This window comes from Cotesia typhae, unplaced genomic scaffold, assembly GCF_013202065.1.
Source record: "Cotesia typhae breed Kobodo isofemale line unplaced genomic scaffold, CoteBio_Ctyphae contig_23, whole genome shotgun sequence".
Taxonomy (NCBI): Eukaryota; Metazoa; Arthropoda; class Insecta; order Hymenoptera; family Braconidae; genus Cotesia; species Cotesia typhae.
In genome coordinates, this window is record NW_027423729.1 from 4,151,831 (window position 1) to 4,168,592 (window position 16,762).

Consider the following 16,762-nt stretch of genomic DNA (forward strand, 5'->3'; position numbering starts at 1 on the left):
AGGTGATTTCTATGAAAGTTAAAATAGTAGGATTGGCTGGTTGACTAGTCAATTAAAAAGTAAGATAAGACTGTAAAATCGTGAGATGAATTTGGCAACCCTGCCGGAGTCGTAACAAATCTCTCACCCAATACCCAATGTCGAGTCGGAGCGCGAGAGGCAGAACTCAATGCCCGTTCGCAACCGTTTATCCTCGTCGGCTGAGTGATAGTGGTGTGTAGTTATTATAAGTGTTGAGGTTGAGTTCAGGAGAAGGAATAGAAACGAGAGTGTTATTTGGTGGTGACCCGGGTGGTGCCCGAACCTTTATTGAGAACAGCCAGGGCACTTACCACTGGCACGCTCTTTTTTATGTAAAAACTAAAACTATAATTAATTATTAATAAATCTATCTACAGAGCTGGAGTCGGAGTCAGAGTTTAAACTCAAGTCAGAGTCAGAGTTGTAGTCGGAATCAGAATTGAACAGAGTGAAGAGTGGCGAGTGGATATAACAACAGCAAGTGTAGTTCGCGCGTCAATTATCGTCGAAGTAGTCGATCCTGCTTGCAGCCGTCGTCGTGTGAGAGAGCCAAGAGGATATATATATATATATATATATATATATATATATATATATATATATATATATATATATATATATATATAGATATATATATAGATATAGATATAGATATATAGATATATAGATATATAGATATATGTATAATACCTTCATACTACATAATATTATAGATATACATATATGTGCAAGGAGGGCCGCCGTACAATTGTGACTGTGGAACAAACGGACACAAGGCAAAGGAACACCGCTTTTCCAAAGTGTCGGGTCAATGTACAGGGATTGTTAGTACGGTACGCCGTGAATCCTGATTATTAAGCTGGTTATTAGTGAGCTGTGTAATAATAAGTCGATCCATAAAAGTATATCGCTCCCGCGATTATTAAACGCCAACGATGACCCATAATGGTGGTCTTCTCAGGGTGCTCTCTGCTTCACGAAGACAGAGCCACGTTTGGGGAAGTGTTGCCCAGTGACCACTCAGGAGGTTTGTGTTGACTAAATTAATCATCACCCGGCCGGCCGGGTTTCATTTTACTTTTTTACTCATAATAATAAATAAATAAGGAAATATTTTTTATATATTCCAGTAAATAATAACAGTAATTAAATCGACTAATTTATTTCATTTACGGCACTTGAAGTTTTAATCAACAAATCATCAGTTTTGTTGTTATATTATGAGAATCACCAAAACTCACTCTGTTATTTACAATTTACATAAATTACTATTATTATTGTTTATATTATTACTATTATTGTCGTGATTACAATTATTATTATTATTTTATTTTTCTAAAACCGCGACAGGCGACACAAAAGTTGCCAGCTATTGACATTCTTGGTGCGTTTAAGCGTGCGTGTATATGTGTGTTCCCATCATCATCGTCACCGTCGCCGTCATTGGTGGGTATCGTGCGTGCATCACCTCGGTACACCGGTGTCATCCTTCACTCTTATTTCTATGTATATAACGCCGTTTTTTATTTTTATTTATAAATATACGTATGATAGACCAGAGAGGATTACTGTTAAAGACAGGGGTTTTAATTCCCCTACTTACCCTCAGTAACGAGTTTACCAAGTACATTTGTTGGCATTTAAGTACGTCGTACAAAAAAAAAAAATAAAATAAAATAAATTAATGAATAAGTACAGTGTTGTAACATAGAGTTAAAGTGACCAGTGGCAATTGCCCGGAATATAAATTTAAAAAAATAGTATAAAATAATTTATAAAAAATGTATTAGGATAATTTATAAAATGGAGCAAAGTTTCTATGAAATTTACAGCAACTACTGCCAATATTGACAAGCCCTTTGGGTGGAAAATAAAAGCATTTTAGTGATCAGTACGGTCCCATTTGTGGACCAGAATTTTTCAGAAAGTTGTGGACCAGTGATTCAAGATGCAGAAGAGTGACAGTAGAACGGGTAGAGGTGAAAAGGAGCTTCCTAATCGCGACCGTGATAGGGAGCAGGAAGCGGCCAAGAGGACTTCTAGAGGCAGCGGTAACGCGACTAGATCAACGATGCACACCTCTAGGCATAGTGTTACTTCCACCTCTGGAGTGTTGATGGTAGGACCTAACTTCAGAGTTGGAAAGAAAATTGGCTGTGGTAATTTTGGAGAGCTTAGACTCGGTGAGTTTTTTTTTATTTATTTACATTATTTTAATTCACACTACTAATATTAATATTAAAATTAATAATATTTTTATTTATTACGTATTTAAAACAATATGTTTATAGGATATAATTAATTGTAAATACCGATAATCTCAGAGACCCTTTTGTTTATTTATTGTATCAATAACAAACTGACGGAGAGACTTGATTATCAATTAGTTGGTGTATATTCATCCATGAATTTTAATGCTCTGGTTGATTTACATTAACCATTACGAATCTCTCCTCCTTACCAGCTATCAACAATTACGTCAATAGAATTTGAATTTGTCGGGTTGTCTGCACATTGGACAAGATTATTACACCGATATATTTAAACAACGTCGTCGCATTTAAAAAAAAAAATATGTATTTTTTAAAAATAAAAATACAGTAACTGATAATGGTTTGCTGAAATGCATTACTAAACTCGCTCTCCGAGTGTCTATGTTATCATTATCAATAACTTATCAGTTTTGCAGCAATTTTTATTATCTGAGTTGTGTACCCAAAAGCCACGACACAAGAAACGACCGAGTGATTAATGAATAACGAATAGAATCTCAACTCAAGATGTTTTACTATTATTTTATTTATTATTATTATTATTATTATCATTATTTCCTGTTTGTGTGGTGAGTATAGCTAAGACGACTACTTTCTATATCGCATGTGTGACTCACATAAATAAGACTAGACTGTTGGTATAGAGAGGCATAAATATTTGATTTTTAGAAGCTGCCTACAGATGTTTGTAAAAGTATTACATGGATAAAATAAATATATATATATATATATATCTACATTATAAATGCACAGAAAAGTATATTATACAAAACTAAAATGAAAACAAAGTTTGTATAATACTGGAGAAGAATAAGAAGAAAAAAGTATGAGCAATCGTTGATGCATTTAGTAAACACGTTTGAAACTACCGGCTTTGAAAATGGCGTTGATAACGAATCAAGATAGCCACGGGGCTCTTGTCTCGCTCAAGTGTGTGTGCATAAGTCGACTTCCTCGACTGTCTTGTGGCCTCGCTTCGTGCGAAACGAGTCGAGACGAACTGACTCGAGTCCCCTGGTACCGTCTCATTCTTATTCTTTCTCTCTGTCTCTCTCTCTCCCTCTCTTTCATCCTTCTTCTTCTTCTTTCAAACCCGCTTGATATTGTATGTATTTCTCTCATTCCGACATAACACAGAGAGCTACGGTAACTCACGTCTTTTAACTTAGTGCTGTGTATATGTGTACATACATCCCTGATGCACCACCTGGCCTCTTACTATTTCACCTCAGCAACACAAAACTCAACATCGCTCTCTTGTAATGTTTATACACTTGGTTCTACGCCCGAACTCTACTCTCTCTCTTTTTTGTCAGCTCGACTCTAGTATTTAAGTAAAACTATTCGTTATTTGGCCCTCAACATTACTACATCTAAGAGTTGTCATAAGTAGCTGAGTCTCACGATCGTCAGGTGCGAACTACTCAGTGCCAGAAAATAAAACGGTTTGCATTGACAGCAGGAGAGGCAAATTAAACCAACAGGCTCAAGTACATACACGTCAATGCTTTATACTATGAATTTTTGTACTGCTAAGAGTTGTTAGTTGTTACAAAGTATAAAGAAACGGAGAACCAGAATTAAATGAGAAGATAAAAAAAATAATCTGAAAAAATAAGAGTAAGAAGAATAAGAAGAGGAAAAATAAGAAACAAAAATAAATAATATAAGAAGAAGAGGAATAAAAAATAGTTGGAGTGAATGAAGAGGGAGTAGTTTAATCGCGCGGCAACGGCCTCGGGCGCGGACAATTATGTACCGAGTGCAAGGTCTCAAGCTGCAGAAAATTTATTTTAACTTGCAGTAGGGACAGTAAATTTTCAATTATGTATGATAAAAAAAAAAAAAAAAAAAAAATAAGAAAAAGTACTCGCGTAATTCAGTAATCTGATGTCTGGTGTCTGATGATGATGATGATGATGATGATGATGATGATGATGACGTAGATTTTTTTCCCTCATTCACTCTCAGGGGGTTGGTTAAAATTTTTTTTAATACTTATTGCAATAAAAGTAAAAATTAAAAAGATGATCACAAGTCAACGTGTTTTTTAGTTTGCTCGAGGGCCGGAACGGGAAGTACCGAATTCCAAACTTGCCAGGCAGGTACCTGCGAACAAGAGAAAGGACTACACAACAGTGTCGAGGAGAACTTCCGGCCATAAGTACATTCAGAAGATCAAGAAAAGAAGTTGGAGCAAGAAGAAAAATAAAAAAAAAAAATTACAAGCTGAAGACTGAGGGGATCCAATCGATCAGCCATCGTTCACCCGCTTTCTCACGCTCTCTTGCGATGGATGTATGGGAGCAGCAGATGAGAGTAGCTGGTTTATTTGGCATATTAGAAAATCAACTACCACGTGTCACCACAATTAGATTGTTGTACATTGTGTACAATTATTGCTATTAGTATTACTAATGCTACTGCTAGTGGTTGATACTTTAAATAGCTAATTGAATAGTCATTGTACAACAATGTAAAGCAAATACAAAAGAACCGGCAGGGAATATAAGCAAAGGGAAACAAAGAACCAAAAGTAGAAGAGAATCCTGAAATCTGTGGCACGTAGGGTAGGGATTTGCGTCAGCTGGTCTAATGAAGGCTTAGCAGTTTTAAAAGTATTTTTCGCTCTCTCTTGGAATGGGTCCTTGGTTGCTGGTTACTGCCGGCGGACAGGTTGCTACCTGTCTGGTTGGTCGGATCGAGTGACTCAGAGCCGAGAGCGTGTACCCGATGACTGCTCCAAGTGAAATGAACTCCCCGGATCTGCTCGTGGCGCCTTCTCGTTCTCGAGCTCGTTTTTTGTGTCGAAATCTCTTGTAGAATGTCTTTTTTATCTCTTTTTTGTTCTATTCTATTTATACACATTTTATTTAATATTTCTTGCAGGTCGAAACCAACAGAATTCACGGCTTTATTTCGTGATTGTTTGGAGTTGAGTTGTCGACTTGAATTCCTAAAATATTTAACCAAAGCTCTCTATTCAACAATCGATCTGTTGCTAGAACGGCGATTACAATTATGTTAAAATACTATTTAATTTTATGTACAGAGAATTCGTGTATTACATCTTTCGGCCTGATACTTGTTTTTAATTTCTCTCTTCTGCCAGCCGAGTAAACGGTTAAATTGGATCGTAACCTTCTTAACTCTGAGCGGTTGTGACGCTGGTGATTATGTGATTCCCGCTTATGGATTTATCCCCAAGGGATACCTCGTTAGCGAGGAGGTTTTAACTAAAAAATTTTTTTATTTAAACCACCACTAGCTAGCACTATAGTTTTGTTCTAAATAACGAAACTACTTGCTATTTAATAATTAATAAATGATTATTCTTAGAAATATTTAAAAACTCTAGTTTATTTATTATCGTTATACATCTATTCATTATTTGTTTTAGGTTTTTAGTCTATGATACTTATATCCAGCGTAGCTTTATTTCGAAACGATTTTATTGAATAATCCAAGAGATGTCAAAGTTAAGAGCGTATAGCCGTGTGATTACTTTACACAGCTTAGTCACGACTAAATTATATCGTTATAATATTACATATAAATTTGTGTGTGTGTGTGTGTGTGTGTGTGTGTGTGTGTGTGTGTGTGTGTGTGTGTGTGTGTGTGTGTGTGTGTGTGTGTGTGTGTGTGTGTGTGTGTGTCTGTGTGTGTGTCTGTGTGTGTGTGTGTGTGTGTGTGTGTGTGTGTGTGTGTGTGTGTGTGTGTGTGTGTGTGTGTGTGTGTGTGTGTGTGTGTGTGTGTGTGTGTGTGTGTGTGTGTGTGTGTGTGTGTGTCTACATAAAACTAGTGTCTTGAAAAGCTAAACGTACCAGGCATAAAATAATGCAGTAAGAGTAGAGGCAGTACAGAGGGTCTCTAAGTATTCGTCCGATACCCTGACCTACATTTACCCTGTGCTGAACGGTACCGACAATAAAACTGTCTTAACATCGTCAAATGATCCGCAATTCACTCAATCAACCGGAATTCATTTAATTACCTGTAAGTACCCTTTTTTTTTCTGAACGTTCACTCCAAAAAGCAATTCAATAGTCATAAACTCTTTGCTCATTGCTTTCGATAATCATCATTTTGCTTTATCTTGAATGGTTGACAGGTATGGTGCAAGACTCGCTGAACCCTTGGTCGCTGTGTCGCATTCGACGTCAAAGGAGTAAACCTGATAGTATAGACATGAGAATAGAAGATAGAAGATAGAATAGTCGAGCAAGGTATGGAGAAAACAGGCGCGATGAGAATGAGTTTTAGTTGTGTTGAAGCATACACGGCGTATGCTACAAGACGAAGGGATAGGAGCGAAAGGGCGACACGGCGACGAAGGAGCACGAGCGGCGAACGAGAAGAAAGGAATCGCGAGCCGAGAAGTGGGAATAGGCCAGTCGTGGTAGTTGAATCGATCGATACACGTGATGTCTAGTTTGCCGAAGCTCTTATTTTATTTTATTTCTTTATTATTTCATTATTTTTTACTCCCTATCTCATTATGTTTATTATCTCTGTGCTGTTTATTGTTTTTTTTTTTTTTTTTTTTTTTTTTTTTTTTTTTTTTTCTAAGATTATAATCCTGTTAAAATTACTAGTACCTCAGCGAGAATTAATAGAAGTAAAGATGAAGATAGAGGCATCAGATAGGAGGGTACAGGGGGTTGAAAATATTATTTTCTCCCTTAGATATTTCACCGTCTTTTATGCGACTGAAAGCATGTGCATTGCTATGCAAGGGTGAGGCTTTTGTTTGCTCTTTGACATTATGGGAGAGACTTACTAATGTTAAAGAACTTGATGAATTCACCTAGTTCTTGGGTCTCAGTAATTAATCTTTATTTCTTTCTTCATCTCTCTATCTCTCCCTCTCAGAAAATATATTAGAAGCCTGGCAACAGTTCTGGACTTTATTTTATTTATCTACGTATTTCATAAATATTCGTTTACAATATTGAAGCCTTTTAAATGAAGAAAAATATATTTTTATATTTCAAATAAACCTTACAGCTCGCTTGCGTGATCTCGGTTATTTAAATTATAATAATGGTAATAATAATAGAGTCAGAAAGTTCGCAATTTGAAAAGTTTTGTCCAAGTGTCAGGCAATTGGTCCAGAATTCAATTCGTATGTGGTCGAATGTAATCATTTTAGTTTAAACTCTATTGTTGGATTACTTTATAGTTATAGTTATATATATATGTAAAATAAATTTGTTTGGAGCAGTAGCATGAGAACTAAAATGCGTATACAATCGCGTCAACGTCATGTTACTGTCTCAAGCTCTGGTGCGGATGCTCACGACATTTGTGACCTCTTTCTACAAGGTGTCTCTCGCAATTCGTCACCAATATAAACACAGACTATTTAACCTTTTGAATTATAGATCATTAACTCTAAAAACTTATTTTTGTTAAATTTCTTAATAAATAAAAAAAGATATATATTATTCGGGCTTGATAACTCTATAAACGAATATACGTTATAATAAAATAAGAATATCTTGATTTATTGAGCAAAGTTAACATTTTTTTTTTTAAAATACTTATTTAAACAAAATCATAAAATAAATTCCAAATAAAGACGTGTTGGAAAATATTACACTGAGCTTTTATGTACAAACTGTTGCTTATCTTAAAGTCTATACATCAAAATTGTTAAATTATAACTATCAACTTAAAAAAAATTTTTTATTACGTAACAATTCAATTTTTTTTTTCTAAGGCTGATAATTATTTTTTTTTTTCTAACTATTGATCTAGTTGATTTATCCGGCATAATTATTGGCTATGATTAAAAGAAAAAATTGCTTATCATATTTAACTCATCAATTCCATTTTAATTGCCAGTCTTTAAAAAATAAAAAAGCTAGAGAGAGAGAGAGAGAGAAGGAGATTTGATTTAATGGTAAATTAAAATGAGTATGCATCGATGGATTATATCCGGATACGATTGTGTATCGCGTGATGAGTTAATTACAAGAACCGTTGCATGCTCTCGCGCGTTTGTTATTTTTTTAATTAGATTATACTAAGCTTATGTGACCGTGAAACCTTTGGACCACGAGGTCGAGAAGGATGATAGGAAGTTAAGCGGCTTCTGTGTGTCCGGTCGGTACACAGTGTACACAACGTCAATTTGTCGGTGTCGTAGATATGAGTCGCTGTCACGTGTAGATTTTACATGATAGTAGATAGTACCTTAACTGATTTATCTACTCATACTTTTATTTACTTCTATTCTCTCTTGTTGTGTTACTACTATCAACAACTTGTTACTAGAGTTAATTTATTATCGGAAAAGCCGACGCCCGGCTTCAATAGGATTAATAAATTCTAACACCTGGATGTAAAACATTTACGCGGGAAACCATAGCCACTTGGTAACAACAAGTGTCGTTGACTCTTGATGTGTTACTAAGCGCAATAAAACCCTGATACTGATATTGATACTCAGACTAATATAACATTTGGATTCATCTTTGCCAGCCATTACTGCTGATTAAATTACAACTAATGCTTCAATGAAAGTATACACCAGCAATTATTTAATTTTTAATTATAATTAATTATAATTATAATTAAGGGGATTTTAAAAACAAATGGATTATTATCCACTGTAAATAATTACTATGTTAGATACGTCTGATCGTTCCACACTTTTGAGAAATTTCTTGGATCGGGTTGGTAAGCACGTGAGGTATTTTCAGTGTGGCCTAGTTTATCGTGAGACTGCACGCGGTCGATCGAAAGACCGACCCGCGGGACAGTCCAAGTGTAACTAAATTGTACACACTCACAAACTTAAACTCTTTTTATGTATATGTTTATTTATTCATTTATTATTAATACCAATAAAATAGCGAACATTTATCTCAATGAAACAGATGATCCATGCTTCTAGGCGAGGTTTCATTTCATTTTCAGTTCAATAATATTCTTTATTTTTTTATTATTTGCTTTCAAATACTCTCATAAAATAGTATATTTTATTTATTATTTTAATAAAAATACACTTAATAAAATTTATGTCTAAACATTTTGATCGCAAGTAAAATTGTGAAATTTTTAGACAGTGTAATATTTCTTCTTATAAATTTTTATTAAAGAATTCTTTTTTACTCCAGACTACTGAGTAAAAAATTAAATTGTAAAATTTTATCTAAAATTGAAAATTAATTTGTTAATTTTAAATCCACATAATTTTAATCAAGAATTATAAATCCAATTTTGAATTGTAAATATTTATTTACACCACGGACAATTTTAACTTTAATTAAATCAATTCGAAAGGTCGTGCTTGATTAAAATTTAAGGTGAAAATAATTATGAATTTATTGTAAAATAAATATTGTAAGAGTATGAAAGAAAAGACAAGAGATTCTTCAGTGGCTGATGACCACTGGCCGTTGAATTGAGCAAAGCATCTTTTTTATATTCAGCCTCTTACTTAGCAAGACAACAACGAAATCTTTGTCTTGTTGGTTGGAATTAAATCCTCTTTGATGATCACTCCGGGTCTCTGAGTCGCGTGAATGTAATTTATAATGAACTGAACATTTTATCATGAGTTAATAAATTAAAATAAATAAATAAACGTATGTACGTGTGTATACTCATTGTGTTTTATTATTTTTAGGAAAAAACCTCTATAATAATGAACACGTAGCTATTAAAATGGTAAGTGTTTAATTTTTATCTCTTATCTTTTATTTACTCTCATAAAAACTTTATTGATTGTTTATTTTTTTTTTTTTTTTTTTTTTTTTTAGGAACCAATGAAGTCAAAGGCGCCACAGCTTCATTTAGAATATAGGTTTTACAAATTATTAGGTACACATGGTGAGTTCATTTAGAATATTTATAAACCATCAAACATTAGTTTCGTAATTGCCTACAAAACTTTTTGCATTCATTCTTTATATCTTTAAAAAAGTAAAACTAGTAGATGAATTAATAAATGTTTTTATTGATTATTTTTAAAGCAATAATTCACACTTACAAAAATTTATAGTCTTCGGTACTGTTTAAAACAAAGTTTAATTAAATTAAAAAAATTGTGTGTTAAAAATATTGAATGTTTATTTTGTTGCAACTACGAAAGACTACACTGATAAAAAATGAAGTAAAAAAATTTTTTATTTAAATAAAATTAACTTAAATAATTTTTTTTTTCATAAATCAATTAAATTTTTAATTGTAAATACAAAATTTTTAATAAAAAAAAATTAATTGTTATACAGTTCATAACACGCATATAGAAGGTGTACCGGAGGTATACTACTTCGGTCCATGCGGTAAATATAATGCACTGGTAATGGAGCTTCTTGGACCGAGTTTGGAAGATTTGTTCGACTTATGCGGGCGAAGATTCACACTAAAAACAGTTCTCAGCATAGCAACACAGCTGGTAATTTAAAAACTTCTAATTCAATGGATATTTGTCGATATGTGTGTCTGTGTATTTATCTATCTGTCTGTCTGTCTGCCTGTATAGTATAAACTATTCTGAATGTACAATAAACACCGGGGTGTCATTGCCCCCGGTTTGCACCAGCAAACCAACACTAAAGTCATAAATCCTAACTAACAACACTCCGTATTCATATTGTTTTACCATACAGCTCCATAGGATAGAGTACGTACACAGTCGACATCTGATTTATCGCGATGTCAAGCCGGAAAATTTCCTTATTGGACGTAGTACGACTAAACGAGAGAAAATAATTCATATCATCGATTTTGGATTGGCCAAAGAATATATAGATTTGGATACTAACAAACATATACCTTACCGGGAACACAAGAGTCTTACCGGTACTGCGCGTTATATGAGTATCAACACTCATCTTGGAAAAGGTTTGATATTTATTTATTTTTCTACTTACCTACTTACTTACTTACTTAAGAAAGAGAGAGGGGCTAAAAATTGGGGTGAGTTATTTTGATTATAACGCTTCAAAAGTAAAATAATTAAAATCTAAAACTGTCAATCATTTTATCGTTTAAAGTATAAAAAATTACTTTCAATTAAAAAGATTAGAAGCAAGATTAACTACTTGTAATGATACTTAACAATTTTTTAAACTGTTAAAATTAGTTCCTCGCTCTTTTTTTTTTTTTTTTTTTTTTTTAAATATTTTTTAATTACTGAATTATAAAAACTAAAACGTCATATTATTTCAGAACAAAGTAGGAGAGACGACTTAGAAGCACTCGGTCACATGTTTATGTACTTCCTGAGAGGCAGCTTGCCTTGGCAAGGACTGAAAGCAGACACGCTGAAGGAGCGCTATCAAAAGATCGGTGACACGAAGCGAGCGACACCAATAGAGGTCCTTTGTGACGGGCATCCCGAGGAAATGGCCACTTATTTACGTTACGTACGGAGATTAGACTTTTTCGAGACACCTGATTACGAGTACTTGAGGAAACTCTTCCAGGATCTTTTCGAGCGGCGAGGATTCGTCCATGACGGCGAATTTGATTGGACGGGCAAGACTATGGTGGGTGTTAAATGAGCTTGAAATTGCCTGTTAGCATGCTCAAAAACAAATAACAATGTCCAAAAATATACATAAAATATCTCTATATCTATCTCTCAATCTGTCTGTCCTGTCTATCATGTCGTGATAGGCCAAAACTACTGTCTCGAATGGATTAATATTGTAAATATTAGCTTTTAAATTATAATATTTTAACTTTGCATGCTGCCTATCAATATATTATCTAGCCTCCTAACTTTCAACAGCTTCGGCAGTTGAGATTTGCTGCACCATCTTGGGTTGGGAAAACAAAATCGGACAAGGTTCGTCACTGCACTGATACCTCCTCACAGAGATACAATACAGTACCTACTTGGAGATTTTATTTATTATCGTGTTATCAAGTAAATTGTTGTTGTCACACACTATTACGCTATGTTTACATGCTATTTTCGTGCTTTGTTATCAACAATCAGCAATTATGTTATATTTACTTTGTACTTATTTTTTGACTCTTATATTATTCTTTACACAAGTTAAATCCACTATCTTAAGGAAATCACGTTTTTGTACAGATAAAACACGCGTATTTTTTTTTTTTTTTTTTTTTTCTAAACATCTTAACTAACATCTGTAGTTATATTCTTTTTCCGGATTACACAATATTTATTTTGAGTGGCGTCTTGCATTTCCTGGACTCTATTCTAAAACTTTCAAGTACGTTATACACAATAATAATATGTCTTGTATTGACATGAAAATTTTTAAAAATAGTCTGAACTATAAATAATAGTAAAAAATAAAATAAAATGATAAGTATATTGGTATTAATTTACAAAACAAGTTACAAAATAAAATTTACAATAAATAAAACTAATGTATACCTATTTGTAATTACAGTCAACACCAGTTGGATCGATGCAAACAGGACATGAAATAGTTGTGTCGCCCAATCGAGATCGGCATCCTACCACTTACAAGGTAATAAAAATCGCGGGTCATGTTGTCTCTAGCATGCGCGTGTATAGCAACACACACTTTTCTGTTATTAAAGTAACCGCATGTCCTATCTAAAGTTTATTGTCAAAGCAATAAAACACCGTTATTAATTAATTATCGAGTTAATATAACAAGTATATAAAATCGAATAGTCGCATCGATAAATAGTTATTTAAATAAATCGGTCCTAAAGTTTAAAGTCAATGAATTAAATAAATCAACAATATTAGAGATAGTATCATTTTTAAATAAAAAATAAATTGAATAAAATATTTAGACAAAAACGGCGAGAAAAAATAATAAATAAAACATTAGTACGTCGTATGTAATTTATTTTTTTTTTAAATTGAACTACTATTCGCTATTTGGATTTACGTGACCCACCAATCTATAGGATTATGATGATTATGAGGAGGAGGTCATTCTCATGATGGATGAGATGAACGTGGAAATACACGGGAGATATGTAAGCCTCGTAAAATTTATTCGTCAAGATAAAAATTAAAATTTATTTGGAATTAATTAATACACCGTAGCCGCTAGATTTATTATTATTATTTTATTTAATTATTTATTCATTAATACTATAAAATAAAATTGTATTATTATTATTATTATTATTATTATAATAATAATTAAAAGTTTAGTCAGTAAAAAATAAATTAAATTGCAGTAGGCAAGAGGTAGATTTGTTGGCGCTAAAAAGCTACAATCGAACTGACTATAACAATCGCGTTGTCCTAAATACTGTTGCTATAATTATTATTATTATTATTATTATTATTATTATGATTGTTATTATTATGATATGATTGATCGGTGATAAAAGGAATAGTCGCAAAATGAAATAAGATTCTAAAGAAAAGAAAATGAAAAAAAAAAAAAAAAAAATTAGTCGATTTTTTTTATAAAATGATAAATCAAAGCTACTGATATAAGGATCATCTCGCGTTTTCCTTTTAACTCGATTCAGAGTCAACTAACAAGACACATTTCCAACAATGTCCCGCTTGTTCCTCCAGGACGTGGCAGGTGGAGGGGTGGGAGGAGGGGGCGGTAGAGGGGTGGGAACCACATGGCCTGATACAGTCAAACAAACGGGGGCTGGTGGTACATTGACGCCTGCCGACAGACATGGTTCAGTACAGGTGAGTGAACCCGCATTATCCTACTTCCAATTTTTTTATCCTCTTATTCCATTACTCCATTTATATATCCTTAATAGTAAAGAAAAAAAAATAAAATATCTTCTCTGCGCGTTACCATAATTTTTTATTTTATTGAGTTTATATTCATCCATACTTATAAGCCGATTCGTTAATCAATGGCTCAATAAATATTTCTTTCTAGTTACGACATCATCGGATTATGGTCAGTTCATAAGCAATTAATTCAATCCTTTAATCATTTATTATAATTAACTCTTTATTTTATTATTTATCGATTAACGACGCATGGTACACTGTATCCTTGTCTCTCTGATAACAATTCTCTCCTGGGTATTTTTTTGCTAATTACCCTAATTAACTATGTAAGTTAGTAACTTTATTTTATCACTATCAATATTAAAAGACGATTATTGACTAATTTTTAATTATTATTATTATTATTATTAATTTTTTATTATTAATTATTTGTTGTTGTTTTGATATCCGTAACCCACTAATTAAATGTCATTTAGAATTTATAATTATATTGTCATAGCCTGTAAAAAATTTCTAGTTTTTAATTTTTATTAAAAATTTAAATAAAAATTTTTTTTTTGAACCTAAAATTTTTTTACAGTCTGTAGATGTTTAAATATTACACCTATTTATAAATTACTGTAAATACTGTGAATTAAATTTATTTAAATTATTTAGTTTTATTAAAATATATAATTTTGTTTACCAAAAATTTTTATATCCACTGTTAAACCCTGTCGCTGATGATTGATTTATTAAATTAAATTAATATGCCAAAATAATTAATTGTAATATTTTATTATTAATTTAGGTGGTATCCTCAACAAACGGAGAGCTGGCAAATGACGATCCGACTGCTGGACATTCAAACACGCCAATTACTGCACCGCAGGAAGTGGAGATGATCGATGAAACCAAGTTAGTACTAATTACATTGTAATATTTATGAGCACTGCATGTCAGTTACCTCATTTGTAAATTATTACTTATTTCTATTTTTTATTTTTACCTTAACTATAACATATTTTTATTTTTTTTTATTTTACATACTCTGAAACAATAACTCAAAAAATCAATCACTTTTATAATTTTTCCAGCCCTGTTAATCTTTCGAAAGCGAGAAAAAAGTGTCCACGGTGTGGAGTTGATCGTGTTTTATATAAAAGCACTAAAAATATTTCAGACTCACTTAATATTCCCAAACAATCCTCAAGGCCTGCAAACGATTTTGTAGCACGATACAAATATCTTCTCAATATTTCCAAGCTTAAAAAACAATAATAATTATCATCACTGCTCTATCTTTAATTACTCATCAACAGAGACAAACGATTTCACCTTGACAATAATCATGTATTTTTTATTTTAATTATTAAGACTCGACTTATTTTTTACAAAACTGTTTTGTTAAATTTTTGTTAATAGTAGTTGTAAATAATTACTAACCTCGGTAAATTAGGATTGTAAATATAAGGAACTAATCAATTTTAAACATATCTGTTTTTTATTTGTACAAAAATAGTGTATCAAGTGTTTAATGAAAAGAGAAGATTTAAAATAATTGTTAAATAGTGTATCTGGCAACTTGAAGCCGATAGATAAGCTATTGTAATAGGTGTGAATCACGCATAAAATTAACCGAGTTTTAGAAAATGTAATAAACATTTAAAGATAACGTAACGAGGTCTTTCGTGCTCAATAACTTTTATTAAAATTTTTTGTTCAACTTCTTTAACTTATATCATTTATTATTTAATTAATACAATTATACTTATTCTTCTTCTTTAATTCAGGACTCTTAATTAATTTTTATATTATTAAGTATATTTTAACAAACATTAAATTTTATTATTATTATTATTATTATTATTATTATTATTATTATTATTATAAATACTATAAAATACAGACTTAACTGTACTTGTACACTCGTCAACCTTATTCCTGGGTCGACAAATTTTTTCATAACATACTATAACATAACAGCAACGGTATGCCCCATTAAACTTTATCTTGAAGCATGTCTCGATACAAACACATCTATCTGTCTATCTGAGTAATGCGATGCAATGTAATATAACAAACATAAGGTGTATGTATGTATGTGTGTATTTATAAAGTTGAAAAATAATGAGAAGCGATTCTAAGTCCTATTAGTGTTTGCTTTATTTCCAGATGCTGCTGCTTTTTTAAACGAAAGAAGAAAAAAAGTGGACGACAGAAATGACTGCCTGTTACTGTTGGGCTCGGGGGAACGGTACAGTGCGCGGATATTAGTGCTGGGGATAATGTTCCAAGAGCTATGTTAACTGGAGCTAGTGCTGGAGGTGGCAAACGGTGTGGCAAAGTCGCCGAAGACATTGGAGATCCTGAACGCGAGGCTGTTAAATTATTGAGAGACGTCAGTCGTTCTGCGTCCAGGGACTCTGTACTACAACATACTGCTGTTACGACTACACCCACGCCTACGCCACCACCATTGTCCAATTAAACAACAACAAGAACAACAACAACAACAACAACAACAACAACAACAACAACAACAACAACAACAACAACAATACAATCATCTTCATAGCCACTGATACTTTACCACTGCTATACATTTATTTTTATCATCTTCATTATTAATTATTAATTAGTTAATATTATATTATATTATTATTTTTAATATTATTGATACATACGATTAATTATTAATTATTACAATTAATATTAATATTATTATTATTATTATAAATTATAACTATGTCATGCTCATCAACCGTCGGTGTCTACAGTGTAATTGACATTATCAAAATTC

General features: G+C 32.4%; 1 protein-coding gene and 1 long non-coding RNA gene across 7 annotated transcripts; both read left to right on the forward strand.

Annotated features, from left to right (window-relative positions):
* Positions 1 to 148: 148 nt before the first annotated feature.
* Gish (casein kinase I gish) lies at positions 149 to 16,276 on the forward strand. Of its 6 annotated transcripts, none has more exons than XM_074239223.1 (12): positions 149 to 561; positions 735 to 1,048; positions 1,936 to 2,204; positions 9,931 to 9,971; positions 10,064 to 10,133; positions 10,535 to 10,701; positions 10,916 to 11,150; positions 11,478 to 11,797; positions 12,677 to 12,757; positions 13,798 to 13,923; positions 14,771 to 14,877; positions 16,135 to 16,276. In XM_074239223.1, exons 3-12 carry the CDS (start codon positions 1,970 to 1,972, stop codon positions 16,184 to 16,186), a joined length of 1,434 nt encoding a protein of 477 aa, XP_074095324.1. In that variant the 5' UTR covers positions 149 to 561; positions 735 to 1,048; positions 1,936 to 1,969; the 3' UTR covers positions 16,187 to 16,276. The 6 variants fall into 6 exon arrangements, with proteins under 6 accessions (XP_074095324.1, XP_074095322.1, XP_074095321.1 ...); XM_074239221.1 differs by having other exon boundaries at positions 16,117 to 16,259; XM_074239220.1 differs by lacking the exon at positions 16,135 to 16,276 and adding an exon at positions 15,057 to 15,694.
* On the forward strand, positions 2,963 to 6,521 carry LOC141524999 (uncharacterized). The gene is made up of 2 exons (XR_012478781.1): positions 2,963 to 6,290; positions 6,406 to 6,521. It is a non-coding gene; the product is annotated as an uncharacterized LOC141524999 (long non-coding RNA).
* Positions 16,277 to 16,762: the final 486 nt, after the last annotated feature.